The sequence below is a fragment of the Perissodus microlepis genome, chromosome 7, assembly GCF_051167445.1.
Source record: "Perissodus microlepis isolate ML-2025 ecotype Zambia chromosome 7, ASM5116744v1, whole genome shotgun sequence".
Lineage (NCBI taxonomy): Eukaryota > Metazoa > Chordata > Actinopteri > Cichliformes > Cichlidae > Perissodus > Perissodus microlepis.
Window position 1 is genome coordinate 33,634,296 of NC_140467.1, and position 14,030 is coordinate 33,648,325.

A 14,030-nucleotide genomic window follows, 5' to 3' on the forward strand; every position below is an offset into this window, starting at 1 on the left:
AGGAAGGATTCTTCCTTGAATGGGCGTTGTTGATGTTTGAGGCAGGAAACAGCAGTGGTCATGAGCACTGAAGTGAAGAGAAAATCAACAGATGACTGAAGAGAAGCAATATCATAGTGTTTTCAACTGCCGCATTAGTACACAAACAACAGAGACCAAATATTTGACTCACTTGCTTAGTTTAGCAATGAGGATAAAAACTTTTCAAGTAAAAAAGGTTTGCTGTTTTCTTGTTTGGGTCCTTGTGTATATTTTTATTTGGGTGAAACTGTCAGAAGAAAGGGCCCCAGGAGTAAACCCAATCTTAATCTGCACCATTACTGCAATTACATGTAACGCATGTGGAAATGGGGGAAACTATCATCCACATCAGACATCCTTAATCAGATAAGTGCAGATAATGGATTAAACAGAGAACAGAATCTGAGCGACCAGACGACACAAGATTTACAGTAATGAAGCCAAATGGCTCAGTTCTATTCTCTCCCCGGGAACGATACCCAAAACAGGAAATTGTCACCCCCAAACAAACCACACACTTCGGCTTAATTCAAGTCATCTGACTGATGCAATCATTAGCAGGCTCTATCGAGAGGGCATGATGTCACTGGACACATAATGCAGACTCAGCATTTACAGTCATTAGCAGTGCTCGCTGAAAGCCCAAGATGGAGAAGAGAGTCTTCTCAGCTGGAGCACTTTTGCTAAGAGATCAGTGGAGGAGCCAGTTTAAGGGGCTTAAGTAATTCTTAGTGTTTACAGATAATAAAAAAAAAGCTCCTGAAACATCCCATGCTACAAACAGATATTTAAACTTCATCTGGTCACAGCAGATGGTGCACATTTTTTTATTTTGCAGTGAAAAAAATGAAAATGAAGATGCCGGAAAAAGTAAATGCATTTTTCTGAGTGCAGATAACTGAAAGCACACTGTGGTCTCGCACTTTGCTAAGAAAACTACAGGGAGATGAAACCGGATTGACAGACCACCAGATCAAACACCTGTCTGCATGCTCTTCTTAGCACCGAGGACTCTTATTGAGCTTTTCGCTTGCCTCGGAGAAACTCTCCTACTGTCTGCATGCTTCAAGGACAGCCTACATCCAGCCAGCAGAGCAGGGTTTAATTTGGGGAACGACAGCCGGTGTCAGATAGAGATGAGCTGCCGCTGTTACACCTTACAGTGTAACAAAGCTCAACGGGAGCTTTTGACCTCTGCTGCAAACCCATCTGCTTGAGGTCATTCTGTGCATTATGGCAAATTAATCTCACTATGTCAGGTGTGAGGGGTGACTGTGGAATGAACAGAAAGACAGGAGGCTGACCTGGAGGTGGCAGTTGAAGATGCTAAGATTTTCACTGGGAGTGAGCAGAAGGGAAAGGATTAGAAATGACTACATCAGAGCGACTGCTCAGGCTGAGCAGAGGTAAGGCTGGGATAGCGTAGACATGTGGGGAGGAGTAATATTCATCAACAAAGGATGATGAATATGGAGCTGCCAGGCAGGAAGAAAAGGGAAAGACCACAGAGAAGATGCAGGGATGTAGTGAAGGAAAACATGCAGAGGGATAGTGTGACAGAGGATGCAAGGAGTAGGGTGAGGTGGAGGCAGGTGGAGCAGCCAAAAGAAGAAGAAGGTGCACAACATGTAGAAAATGTGGCCAAATAACTTTACAAGAATTTAAATTGATTTCAATTTCATTTCACTGGATTTGTCTAGGATCTCATACCCGATGCACTTTTGCCTTTCCTGTGCTGTCCTCGTGGATGCTGTGCAAAGGAAACCGGGACCGATGCACTCTTTGCACCTAAAGGCGTCCCATGGTGAGGGGAGATCAGGTTACCCTTGCTAGACAGACTTTCCAGTCAAAATTAAAAAAAAAAAAAAAGGGCCACCTCACCAAGGCTCAACTCCCTGCCAGAAAACCATGGTTTTCTCACTTCCTCCATCTCTCCCCATCTTTTACAAGTAATATTAATTTGAATAATATTTAGGTTAAGCAGCTGCATTATGTTTGTGGAGTTAATGAATAATCGAGATTATACTGATCATAGCGATGGATAAACTTATGAATTTTTGCTATTTGCAATTCAAATGTTCGGCCTGTAGTGCTATTTGCCCTCCCTCCTTGTTTTGGTGTGACTTTCCGAGTTCTAGCCTGCAGACACGCGAGGCTCCGCACATCAAACCAGTGTAGATCAGTGGATAAACTGCACTGCAGGCTATTTAAACTTTGTAAAATACAAGATGCAAGGGGACATATCCCCAGAGTCTCACCTTTATTTACTGTCCCTGTCAATTAACATACCACTGTGCAGGAACACCCACTGTAAGAAGAGCTTTCAGTCAAGATGATGACTGCCCTTCCTTATCGGGGAAGATTACCCTCGAGGATCTCTTTACACACAATGGATTCTTTGTGTCTTTCCATGGAACGTCCAGGAGCTGCTTCCCACTTAGCCCACTTTATTCCCATTATTAACAGTTTCTTCAAGTTTGTCTAAATTAATAAACATTTCCAAATCGTTTCTATTTGACGCTTGTATACTGAAAATGCTCCCAGATGACTAACACCTCATGTTCTGCTTTTTTTTTCTTTTGGGGGGGGGGGGATATTTCTGTCAAATTCGAGGGTTCTTCAAAAACAAAACAATACAAGGAAGCAACATGTTGAAACAAGCAGGATGTGTGCTTTAAACGGCCTGAAGAGAGTACCAAACAGCTGAGCTGGCACAGACAACAACAGCGGCGGTGGCTGCTGGTGTCGTGTGGGAAACGCTCGGTCCACTCCCAGAGCAGCGGCACAAAATCCCCAATACATGTCCGACGCGACCGCACAGTGTGGTGCCTTGAACAGGCGAGAAAGAAAAGCCACAGCTGCGCGGTGCTCTGCTCTCCCCCACGTCCACCATCACCGAGGAAAAGTTTATGTACACCAAGCCTACATGCGCGCCTCCCTGAGCCAGACTGAGAGAGGCACGCTGGGAGGAAGAAACGCTCCTCTCTGTCTTCTGGGTTTCGCTGACGGACAGCTTACCTTTGAAATGCAGCGACTCGGTGGTTCGTATCTTCACCGTCCCGCTTATAGACTCCCCCGGACCGTAAACCACCTTGTTGTTGGTAAAAGTAATATCAAATTCCTGAAGCTTTCCCATGGCTCTGCTCCTCACTACTCCGCTACTTCCTCAGCTCTGCGTATCTCTGATGCTGCGCTCTCACCTGCTGCCGCGAGCTCCCTCCTCCCCACCTTCCTCACTCGCACGCCTGTGACGTCACGTTGACCTTTGATAACAGATGCGCTCATGTGTGGTTTAAGAGAGGATGATTGTTTGATATTGTAAATAATTGACCAGACTTATTTTTTATTTATTTATAATATCAACTATAGACAATAAAGCAGGAACCTTCAGGGCTGTGAAGTGCCAATAACTGCAGTTCCTTTACTGGCCACTAGAGGCTACAAATGTGAGTCAATTTCCCATGTAAAAAAATGCCCAACTTTACAGCATTACAAAGCATGTTTTCAGCACTGTGTTTTGACTATTGCCCCCTGCTAAGAATTGTACAGTGAGCAAATTCATTTATAACTCATGAATCAGGTCACTGGAGCAGCTTGATGTGTTTGTTAGGCCACCTCCACTATCTCGCGTCACTGAGCTGGACCTCTTGACCATGCATGCGCTGTTGGTGTCTTTTGGAGGATTTTAAAACACTTTTTTGGGTCAAATATTCTTGGACACAGATCATACAGGTAGTTTCTCCTCTGGTTTTCTTGCCTCAAAGTTGTTGTTTTTTTATTTTTGAATAGTATTAATTAGTATGGTTGTGCTTGTGCGTCATTCACAAGGGCAAGAATGGTGAGAATAAATGGATGTCACAAAACAGCCACAAGCATTCATATTCATTACAGGCATGATAGTTGGGTGAGGCATGATAGTTCCCATTGAATATCCAACACTGTCTTTGTTTGAGTTATCATTCCTAATTAAATGTAACACTGGTATTAACCCCCTAATCTATCTGATTTTTTTATTTATTTATTTTAAAGTTTACTTATTTATATCTGTGTTCACCCATATCCTCCCAATTTATGTTCCCAAACTATTTATTTATTTATTTATATAAGGTCTACTAATTAAAAATGTGTTAAAGCATCAGTATATTGCCTTTGGTTAATTAGTGACAGAATTAAAAGAAATGCCGTTTTTTGCAGGTAAATGATGATGCAGTGTGGATTTGTGTTTTCTCTTTAAATCTTGACACTTCCACAATGAATAAAAGTATAGTATCATTATTGTAAACAGTATTTTGTAGGTGAAAAATCTGAGGAAATGTTGCAAACAAAACATTAAAAATCTGTTTTGGTTTTTTGTTCTTTGTTTTTAAATTTTCTTTGTTTTGTTTTGTTGTCTCCCTGAATGGCCCTTTAGGGATTTAACAACACTTGCAAGTGTTTTATCCTGCTGGATAAAAATGAAAATTACCACTTGTGCAAATGACATTCTACCTGCTGGGTTGTTTAAAATGCTCTCTCTGCCATTGGCCCCTCTATTGTAGAGATATGCAATGCCTCACTTTTAACAGGTGTGGTCCCTAGGTTCTGTAAGCATGCTGTTGTTGAGCCGATATTAAAAAAGAGCAGTTTGGATCCAACTCAGCTTAAGAATTATAGGCCTATCTCTAAGCTCCCATTATTGTTGAAAATTCTGGAAAAAGTAGTTGCAGATCAGCTTACCGCTTTTTTAGAAAAACATGAAATTTATGACAAATTTCAGTCGGGTTTCCGTAAAAGTCACTCAACAGAAACCGCATTACTTAAAGTCTCTAGTGACATTATGATGTCAGCTGACTCCGGAGCCTCCTCAGTCATGGTTTTGTTGGACTTGACATCTGCCTTTGACACCATTGACCATACCATCCTGATTAACGGGCTCCGGGACGTAGTCGGTGTGTCCGGTCTGGCTTTGAAGTGGTTTCAGTCATACCTCTCCAACAGATCTTTTAGTGTTTTTGCAAATCAGTTTATGTCACATTCTAAGGATCTGACTTGTGGGGTACCGCAGGGTTCAGTTCTGGGTCCTATTCTTTTTCTTTTGTACATGTTACCTCTAGGACTTATAATTAGGCAGTTCCCTGAGGTGTCTTATCACTTCTATGCTGATGATATTCTGCTCTATTGCTCTTTTAAGCCAATGGAAGTCTATAAACTGTCCTCTTTAATTAAATGTTTAGCTTCCATTGAACAGTGGCTCGGGGACAACTATTTACAGTCGAACTCTGAGAAGTCAGAAACATTAATTATTGCCCCCGACAACCAGATATCTCTAATCAAACAGCATCTTGGTTCTCTTGGCTCATCTGTTCACACGAGCCTCAGGTGTGATCTTTGATTCTGCCATGTCCCTAGAACAACACTCTTGCCAGTCAATTAGGAATTGCCTTTTTCAGCTAAGAAACATCTCCAAACTGTGAACTTTGCTATCTAAATCTGAGTTAGAAATCGTTATTCATGCTTTTATTTAATCTCGCTTAGATTATTGTAACAGTCTTTATCTTTGTTTGAGCAAAAGGAATCTTGACCGTCTCCAGTTAGTCCAGAATGCTGCTGCAAGGCTTTTAACTAAGACACGAAAAAGAGAGCACATTACACCAGTGTTACGTTCATTACACTGGCTTCCAGTACATTTTAGAATTCATTTTAAAATCATGGTACTGACTTTTAAAGCTTTGAATTGTGATGCCCCTGCTTACATTTCTGATCTTTTAGAACCCCACGCTCCCTCTCGCAGCCTGAGATCATCTTATCAAAGGCTGGTAGTCCCACGAACTTGTTTTAAGACCAGAGGAGATAGATCTTTTAGAGCGGTGGCCCCCAGGTTGTGGAATGCTCTCCCTCCATTTTTACGTTGCCTTGGTTGTATTTATTCTTTTAAAAAGCAGCTTAAGACTCATTTATTTAGATTGGCTTTTAATTAGATTTGTGCTGTATGTTTTATTATTGATGTATTTTATGTATTTCTGTTTTTACATTACTGTGAAGCACTTTGTGGTTTTTATCCTGTGAAAGGTGCTATGTAAATAAATTGATTTGATTTGTTGTTGTTGTGTGAACCATCTTCTAGAGATAACTCCTAGAATACCTCTATGAATGAAAGAAAGCTGAAAATGTCTGTATGGTACTTTCCAGAAAGGAGGTTGCATCACAGTGTCTGAGAAATTTCCAAAGAAGAGCTGCATTCCTGAACTTTGCATGTACTGAAGTACACCACAACACAAAAGAAAGCTGCTGGGGCCCTCTTATTTGTGCTTCCTTCCTGAATCAGTGTGTGGCGGTAATATGAGTGAATAGTCTTTTGGGCATACGCAACAAGTAGATAGAGGCTACATGTGAAAAAATATAAGGTTTCTGGAAAGTCTTTGGCCCAAGAAAAACAAATCATCCAATTTGAACAAAATAGTTCACTGACACTGACAACACACTCCTCAAAATTTGCATAATTTTGATTTGGTTTCTTTCCCTCTAACAAAGTTGAAACGCACAAAACCCAAGAGGAGAATTAGCATGAATTCACCTTAAAACCCTCCCCACACTTTCTGTTTCAGTGCATACTTCCTCTCACTGAGACGGTACTTCCCATCCCTGACTATACTTCCTGTCTCATTGTGTAGCTTCAGTGATGTGATTAGAGCTGTAGATGTAAATGTTTTGATCGCATTTTTGTATAAAAGGCTCACAGATAAGACCGTCTGTACTGTATACACACTGAGTTTTTTTTCAAGAGGCTTAATGTGTTGCATTTACCACAACAGAAAAAATATCGTTCCTCTTCCTCTACAGTCATGCTTGTTGGGTTAATTGGTGAACTTAAATTGGTCAGAAGTGTGGATGTGAGAGTTCGTGGTTGTCTGTCTCTCTGTGTGAGTCTTGTGATAGATCTGTCGCAGCTATAGAAAGCCTGTTACCTAACCTGACCTTACAGTTAATACACTTTTAAGAATGAAAATTAGGTTGAGCTTGTTGCTAGTTGCTGATTTAATGCCAGAATCATGCCTCAAATGCCTCGAGAAATATACATATTTTCTAAATTAAATTATTTGCTGAGTTATTCACTTATGTATTTATTTATTTATATTTTTAAATTTGGCTGTTTTAATCCTCCATACACACAGGCTGGTTTTATGCTCAGTAAAAGAAAAGTGTTCCCATGACAACAGACAAAACACCATAGTTGCCAAGTTACTGCCTGTATCCATGGAAATCTGTTATGTGGTGGCATCTAATATAGTTCAAAGAATCTCACTGTTTCTTCTTCTTGTTCTCAGTTTCACCTTGTTTGTTTACTCATGTTGCAAAAACAGCTTGGATCGTGAATCATTTTGACGGTGCCAGGCCGCAAATGAGGCGATTGCATGTCTGTAAGTAACATGACAGGATGTTAACACCATATGTTAGGTACGCCCAGCATCACCTGAGATGGATCCATGTGGGTGTAACGTCAGAACACACTCACCATGTGCCTGCAAAGATCGTGGTTCCCCCTATTTTGTGGTTAAATCCTGAAATATTTTAAAAACCACACCACTCTTATCCCTTCATAAAGAGCCAGCTAACAAGTGTCCGTGGCACGTTGACCTCTGACTGGGTAAATTACACGTTTTGTTTTGCTGAATAAGATGCGGGTAATGAAAATTACTCCAATAGCTCCATCTGGTGGACAAGTGCAAAAAGCTTCAACATCTGGTTTATTTATTTATTTATTTATTTATTATTTTAAGATTAATATTTTTCTGTGATTCTGCTAACACAGATCAGACTTATTGCCTTAACTATAGTGCTGTGCAAAGGTCTTGAAGCATCCCTCATTACTTTATATTTTGCTTGGAAAATTGGAGATAGGAGCAGTGATTTGTTCAATCATATGCAAACATAAATGGAAATACAACTCTCTTAGGCAAGATTTCTTGTAATTTCTTAAACCAGTCTTCAGGAATAGCTCTCCAGGCTTCTTGAAGCACTTTCTAAAGCTGTTTGTTGGAATATGGCTGCATTGTGTTTCATTTTCTGTTGAGATGAGTAGTAATAAGGGGGCATTAGTCCAAGATGGCGGCCAACCAAACCGGTTTGACAACCGGTTTGACCGGTTTCGGGTGCATTCAGGTGTGCTGGGGGGGGGGGCATGCCAGTTCATGTGTGGAAACACACAGGGCGTCAGAGGGGTTATATGAGTTTATGTGTTTTTAACTGGGTTTTAATTTAATCAAACCATAGGATTTTTAAATTAAACTATTTTTATCACTTAGGTGTATCTCAACATTCAGTTATGCAGACATATGTGTTCTTAAAAGCAATTCTTTGTTTTGCGGGCGGAGTGGAAGCTGTTTTGGTTCACAGTGTACCTTAACAAAGAGGGGATGCTTTTTATTTACATCTAGTCAAAAGTGTTGGTAATAGTGTTTTAGTCACACTAATTTTGTGATTCTGACGATATCTCAGCTTGCAGTGATGCAAGCATTTTATTTTAAAAACGGCACAAATGGGAATTTCTTCTGAATGGGTAATGTCAGCATGTTCACAAGCGTTTCATTTAATCAAACCACTAGTTTTAATTTAACTAGTTTTTACGCATCTACTGGGGTTTCTTTCACGGGTTGATGCGATCATTTTATTTAAAAATCGGGATTTCGGAATGTTGAACTAAGAGTGAGACAAAGCCAGCTAGTTTTTAACACAGTAAATGGTCACAAATAACATTCAGTCCTTTAGAAAATAAATGCTATAAGCATGCAGTATAACTCTTTCAAACTAATTGTGTCTTAATCAAACTAATTTTATAATTCTGATGTCTCCTCATGCAGCATGCATGCATTTTATTTTAAAAACGGCACAAGGGGGAATTTCTTCTGAATGGGTAATGTCAGCTTGTTCACAAGCGTTTCATGTAATCAAACCACTAGTTTTAATTTAACTAGTTTTTACGCATCTGGTAGGGTTTCTTTCAAGGGTTGATGCGATCATTTTATTTAAAAATCGGGATTTCGGAATGTTGAACTAAGAGTGAGACAAAGCCAGCTAGTTTTTAACACAGTAAATGGTCACAAATAACATTCAGTCCTTTAGAAAATAAATGCTATTGGGCTACTTCTAAAACACGTTGCACACGATGTCACCTTTCCCCCCAAAGCAACCAGTATCGCTCTTTTCAAACTAATCGTGTTTTAATCACACTCGTTTTGTGATTCGGATGTCACACCATGCAGCGATACAAGTATTTTATTTATTTAAAAACGGATCAAACGGGCATTTCTTCTGTAAGGGGTTTCGTGGTTTCAGAGTAGTTTTTAACACAACAGATGGTCGCAAATAACATTCAGCTCTTTAGAAAATAAACGCTGCAGTGATACTTCTAAAACCAGTCGCCCAGACCGGCTCCGTCTTTTCAACAGCTGGCTAATTGTTTGAATTTGTTCAGGATTACAAAAGCCCACCGCGGGTATCATTTAATTGTTGGGATTCCTTAGGAAAAGGTAAAAGCCGGCAGGTGTACCAGTCGAGCAAGGCCGGGACCCAACCTATTGTTTAAAGTGGTCGGTATTCGGCTCTTTTTGTAATTCCTCGACAAGGTAAAAGCCCCGCAGATGTACCAGTCGAGAAAGGTCTCGCCTATTTTCTGAAGTAGCCAGCAACAGCGGTCCCTTAGGCCTATCTTGGCCAGTTACACCGGATCTCAGCAACTGCGTGCCCCCACCCTCATTGTTTTAAACTTGCACAGCAAGGTGATACCCTGCAGGTGTATCCCCCCCCAGGCTTATAGGCACCCCATCTATTGTTTTGGAAGCACCCGGTCCTATATGAAGCGTTCCTGAGAGCGTGAGACCCTTGCCATTTCCCGTCAGGACCAGCGCCGGTGCAGACCATTTTCTACCCACACAGAGCGTTTATGACCAGCCAGCGTTGCTTATGCATAAGAGAAAAGCGACAATACAACGAGGTTCTCTGCTCCAAGACATCCGCGGTCCTTTCACACGGTAAACATGTGTGTTATAGCCAGCGCTTCATAAATGTCTGTCTGGCAGCGCAGATTATTCAAACTGTTTTTAAAACGTGACTCATTTGTTGTCCAAAAAACATTTCATTTGCTAAGTTACTGATTTAAAAATATATTTTTTTGAATTTTTTGCTGGATGTCAAACATATCATAGACACTTGAGTATATTTATATAGCAAAATTCACAGTGGTATAACCATGTTAAATAAAAGATGCCCAAGTGTGCACCAATGCACTCTAATGCAAGCCTTTGAAATGTATGTTGATAAGTACATGAAGCGTACATCTACCTCTATAGTTGAAAAGAGTCTGTATCCATACTTTGTGGATCTGCTGATTTGTTTTTAATGTGGCACTTTTTCACCAACCGCAGATGATGAAATCCTCTTTATTTGAGAAAGTGTCCCTAAGCTGTGGCTACTCATAATTACTGAGTTCCCTAGCCACTTCTTTACTATGTCAGCAAACTTTCTGAACAGGAAAGGTATCGTAGATTTAAAGACACATCTTCATTGAAGCAAAGGCAAAAAATTGGAATGAATTTTATGTGGCTGTTCATATTAATTCCAACAAAGAGTGAAAATCCAAAAGCTGCTGCAATCTTTTGTATTAATGATCTCTCTCTCTCTCTCTCTCCCTCCCTGTGTGTGTGTGTGTGTGTGTGTGTGTGTGTGTGTGTGTGCAATGCTGCGTGTGCTACTATGCGAGTGTGTGTGTGTTTGTGTGTGTGTACAGGAGAAAGGTGATGGCTGGAGCTATTTTTTTTAATGCATTTCGAATCAACTTTTTTTGTTTTACAAGAAGTGTATTTCATACATTGGAATAAATGTATTCTTTTCTATACTTTATAAGTATGAAACTCTAAAGATTTTAAGTTCATGCACATTGTGACACAAGAATCTAAATCTTTGTGAAACAATGATTTCTATAAAAGCATGTTGTTTATGGGGATAATGTGAAAAATCTTTTGCGGGCTCTAATAATGATCAGTGGTAATTGAAGAGGAAGCTTGAACCCAGGCTCTGGACATTTTCATGACAAGTGACAGTGCAGACATCTGCTAACGAGAGAACAAGTTTTATCATCATAACGACTGCGAATTTAAGCATCGTTAAAGTGTCACTTCAGCAATGCTACCGGAGAAAGAAGTGTTGACTCATGTTTTTTAATAGAAGACTTAAAACACTAAACTCTAATTTCAGGGGTTTATTTTAAGTTTACAGAATATAACATCTGGTAAGACGATGAGTTTTTACTTCTCACTGTCTGTGTTATGTGTATCCATTTATCATGTGTGCTTTGCTCTGTAAACTGTAAAATGTTTCATTGTATTCATGAAATAAACCAGAATTTCAAATATCCGAATCTTTTACTGTTTTTCTGCACTACACCCTCTTCTTCTCTGTATTTATGTTGTTTGTGTGCGTGCATGTGTGTGTGTGTGTGTGTGTGTGTGTGAATGCCTTAGAAGTCAAAGTATACATTAGCCATACTTACAAAAACATTTTTAATTTCATTTAGAACTGAGATTCTAAGTTGTAAGCAGAAATCTTATGGTCAACCAGGAGTATGTTTCCCCACTTTCACAATGCTGAGGCATCAAATCCATGATCCAACAGATGGTTTGTCACACGTGGGCGAGAAGGGCAAGCCACCCCTTACTTACACAACCTCACACACTATAGATTTTTAAAGCTCTTGTGTACAACGGTTTAACTAAAGATATAACTTCTACTTTTGATAAAGATCACTCCCTCTGCATATTTCTTAAGAAATGAAGCGTCTTTACTGGGATATTTATTGTCAAACTATGCGATTTTCCAAATGTGTGTGGAGTAAAATGTTGTGACCAAGAATCATTCAGGATTAACAACACAAACTGTTTTGATAGCAGAAACAGTCTGTCTTACAACCAACGTCTAACTTTTCCTTGCTCCCCAGTATAAATGCAAGAATTTTGCAGACTTTATTGAAACTGTCACAATTTAACACTCAATGCCATAAACAGAGTTGATCCATGTTTCTATGGACAGTGTTTCATACATCAACAGCTCTGAAAATCACTTTTAAAGTAATGTAGAACATGATCTCTCTCACTCTCAGCGTCTCTAAAAAACCCAGCAAACTGACAATCACCTCTAAACAAGGGGGTTAGTTTATAGGCTTTTTGTTTGTTTGTTTGTTTTGTTTTTTATTAGCCGCAACACCATGTAATGCATGGATGTTAGACTCTTTCACCAGACCATGTTGCTAGCCCAACCACCAGGCTCAGGGTCTCTGAACTCTAACCCTGGCTGCCAAATGTGCCTCTGACCCTCTTGTGCCTGTTCACCACCAGACTAAGTTTGTAGTCTCACCTACTAATATTATTTTATTACAGGGCAATATTCAGCTAGGTTACTACTTTGACTTTCTTACTTTGAGCACATTTCTGAGCCCATACATTATCAAACTTTTACTTGAGTATTTCTGACACTAGCAGCTATACTTCTACTTATGTAAAAAAAAAAAAATGCCTGCACTATCGGTATAAAGCTGTCTGTAATTCTTTAACAGTTCATGCAACAATATAAATTAAACCTGCACCACAGCTAACTCTTTTTAATAACCAATAACAGGTGTATTTCTTAGATCTACAGATACAGCCAAAACACTCTGCTTGTATAATGCCATATTCTCTCCCAGCATACCCTTGACTCACAACAGGGTGATTCCCAAAGTACGACTCAATAAACAGAGACTCTAAAACCAGAACAGAAAGATAAAGTTGGAAGATCAAAGATTAAGGTGTGTGTTTTTATAGCACAAAGTAAACTGTCCCCTTGTCTTCTAGGCCTTGGCGTGCGTACCTTAGAAGTCAGATTATACATTAGTCATACTTCCAAAAACATTTTGAATTCCATTTATAACTGAGATGTCAAGCTGTTATCAGACATCTTGTGTTCACCAGGAGCATGTATCCCCAACTTCAAAACCTTAAGGTGTCAAATTCACAAACCCAACATGGGATCATTCAACACAGGGGCCAGAAGTGCATGAACATGAACACATAAACTAGCATGCCCCCGAGCACACCTGAACACGCATGCGCGCACACACGAAACCGGTCAAACCGGTTGTCAAACCGGTTTGGTTGGCTGCCATCTTGGACTAATGCCCCCTTATTACTACTGAGATGATCCCACAGTGTATTAATAATGTTTAGGCCCAGGCTCTGGGGAGGCAGTTTTTTGCTTCAATTTTCATAAATCAAAATTTCACAGTACTGGCAGTAAGGTTTTATTTAGTGTTTACTTTGGCGGGGAAGTGGAAGTGCTTCATTGGCTGTTGTAGTAAACAGAGGACGAGTGTCCCTGCATCTTTTTGCCTTTGTTAACTTGCTTGGTCTGATCCTGAAGCATGTCAGCTCCCCCACTGGAGATATGCTTGGCCTGTGATTTCACATGCAGCCCGGCAGTGTATATGCTTTGTCAGTTCCACTCGTCAGTGGAATGACTGAGGCTGTGCTCAACAAACCCGTCTTTATAGCAACCAGTCCCTTTCGCAGTAGCTTATCTACATGAAAACCACATAACACAACACATCGAGCAAAACTATCAAAGGCTTCTGGGTCCCACACCACTTATTTGTGGAGAGATCAGGTTGGCAGAATGTACTTTGGCTAGTTTGTAAGTGTTTGGAAGGAGGAACTGCTATTTCAGATTTGTATGGTTACCAAGACGGTTGCCCCAAGCCACCTTAAGTAGAGAGAAATCAGATGTCTTACCAGTGGTAAAACAAGATAGGGCAAGCTTGGAGATCCCATATGAGCCCAAAAGTAGCAGCTGTATCACGTTGATACTTGAAATAGGTATGCTATCAGGATGAAGGAGTGGTATCTCTGGCAGTAAGTGGGTAAAGTGGCAGTACAGCCAGCCTGTTCCACTGGAGGCAAAACTGGATAAGAGTAAGGCAAAGCCAGACTGGATGATACATATGATGC

The 14,030-nt window shown here is 40.2% G+C and overlaps 1 protein-coding gene across 2 annotated transcripts in view; it reads right to left on the reverse strand.

Moving 5' to 3' along the window:
- The window catches only part of arrdc1b (arrestin domain containing 1b), a 47,643-nt gene extending 44,401 nt beyond the window's left edge, over window positions 1–3,242 (reverse strand). The window contains exon 1 of one of the 2 annotated variants that reach the window (XM_084934734.1): window positions 3,040–3,242. In XM_084934734.1, the coding sequence (XP_084790860.1) occupies window positions 3,040–3,157 (118 nt within the window). In that variant the 5' untranslated portion in view covers window positions 3,158–3,242. The remainder of the gene's footprint in view (window positions 1–3,039) is intronic. The other variant, XM_084934735.1, reaches the window with a different exon arrangement.
- Between the last annotated feature and the right edge of the window lie 10,788 nt (window positions 3,243–14,030).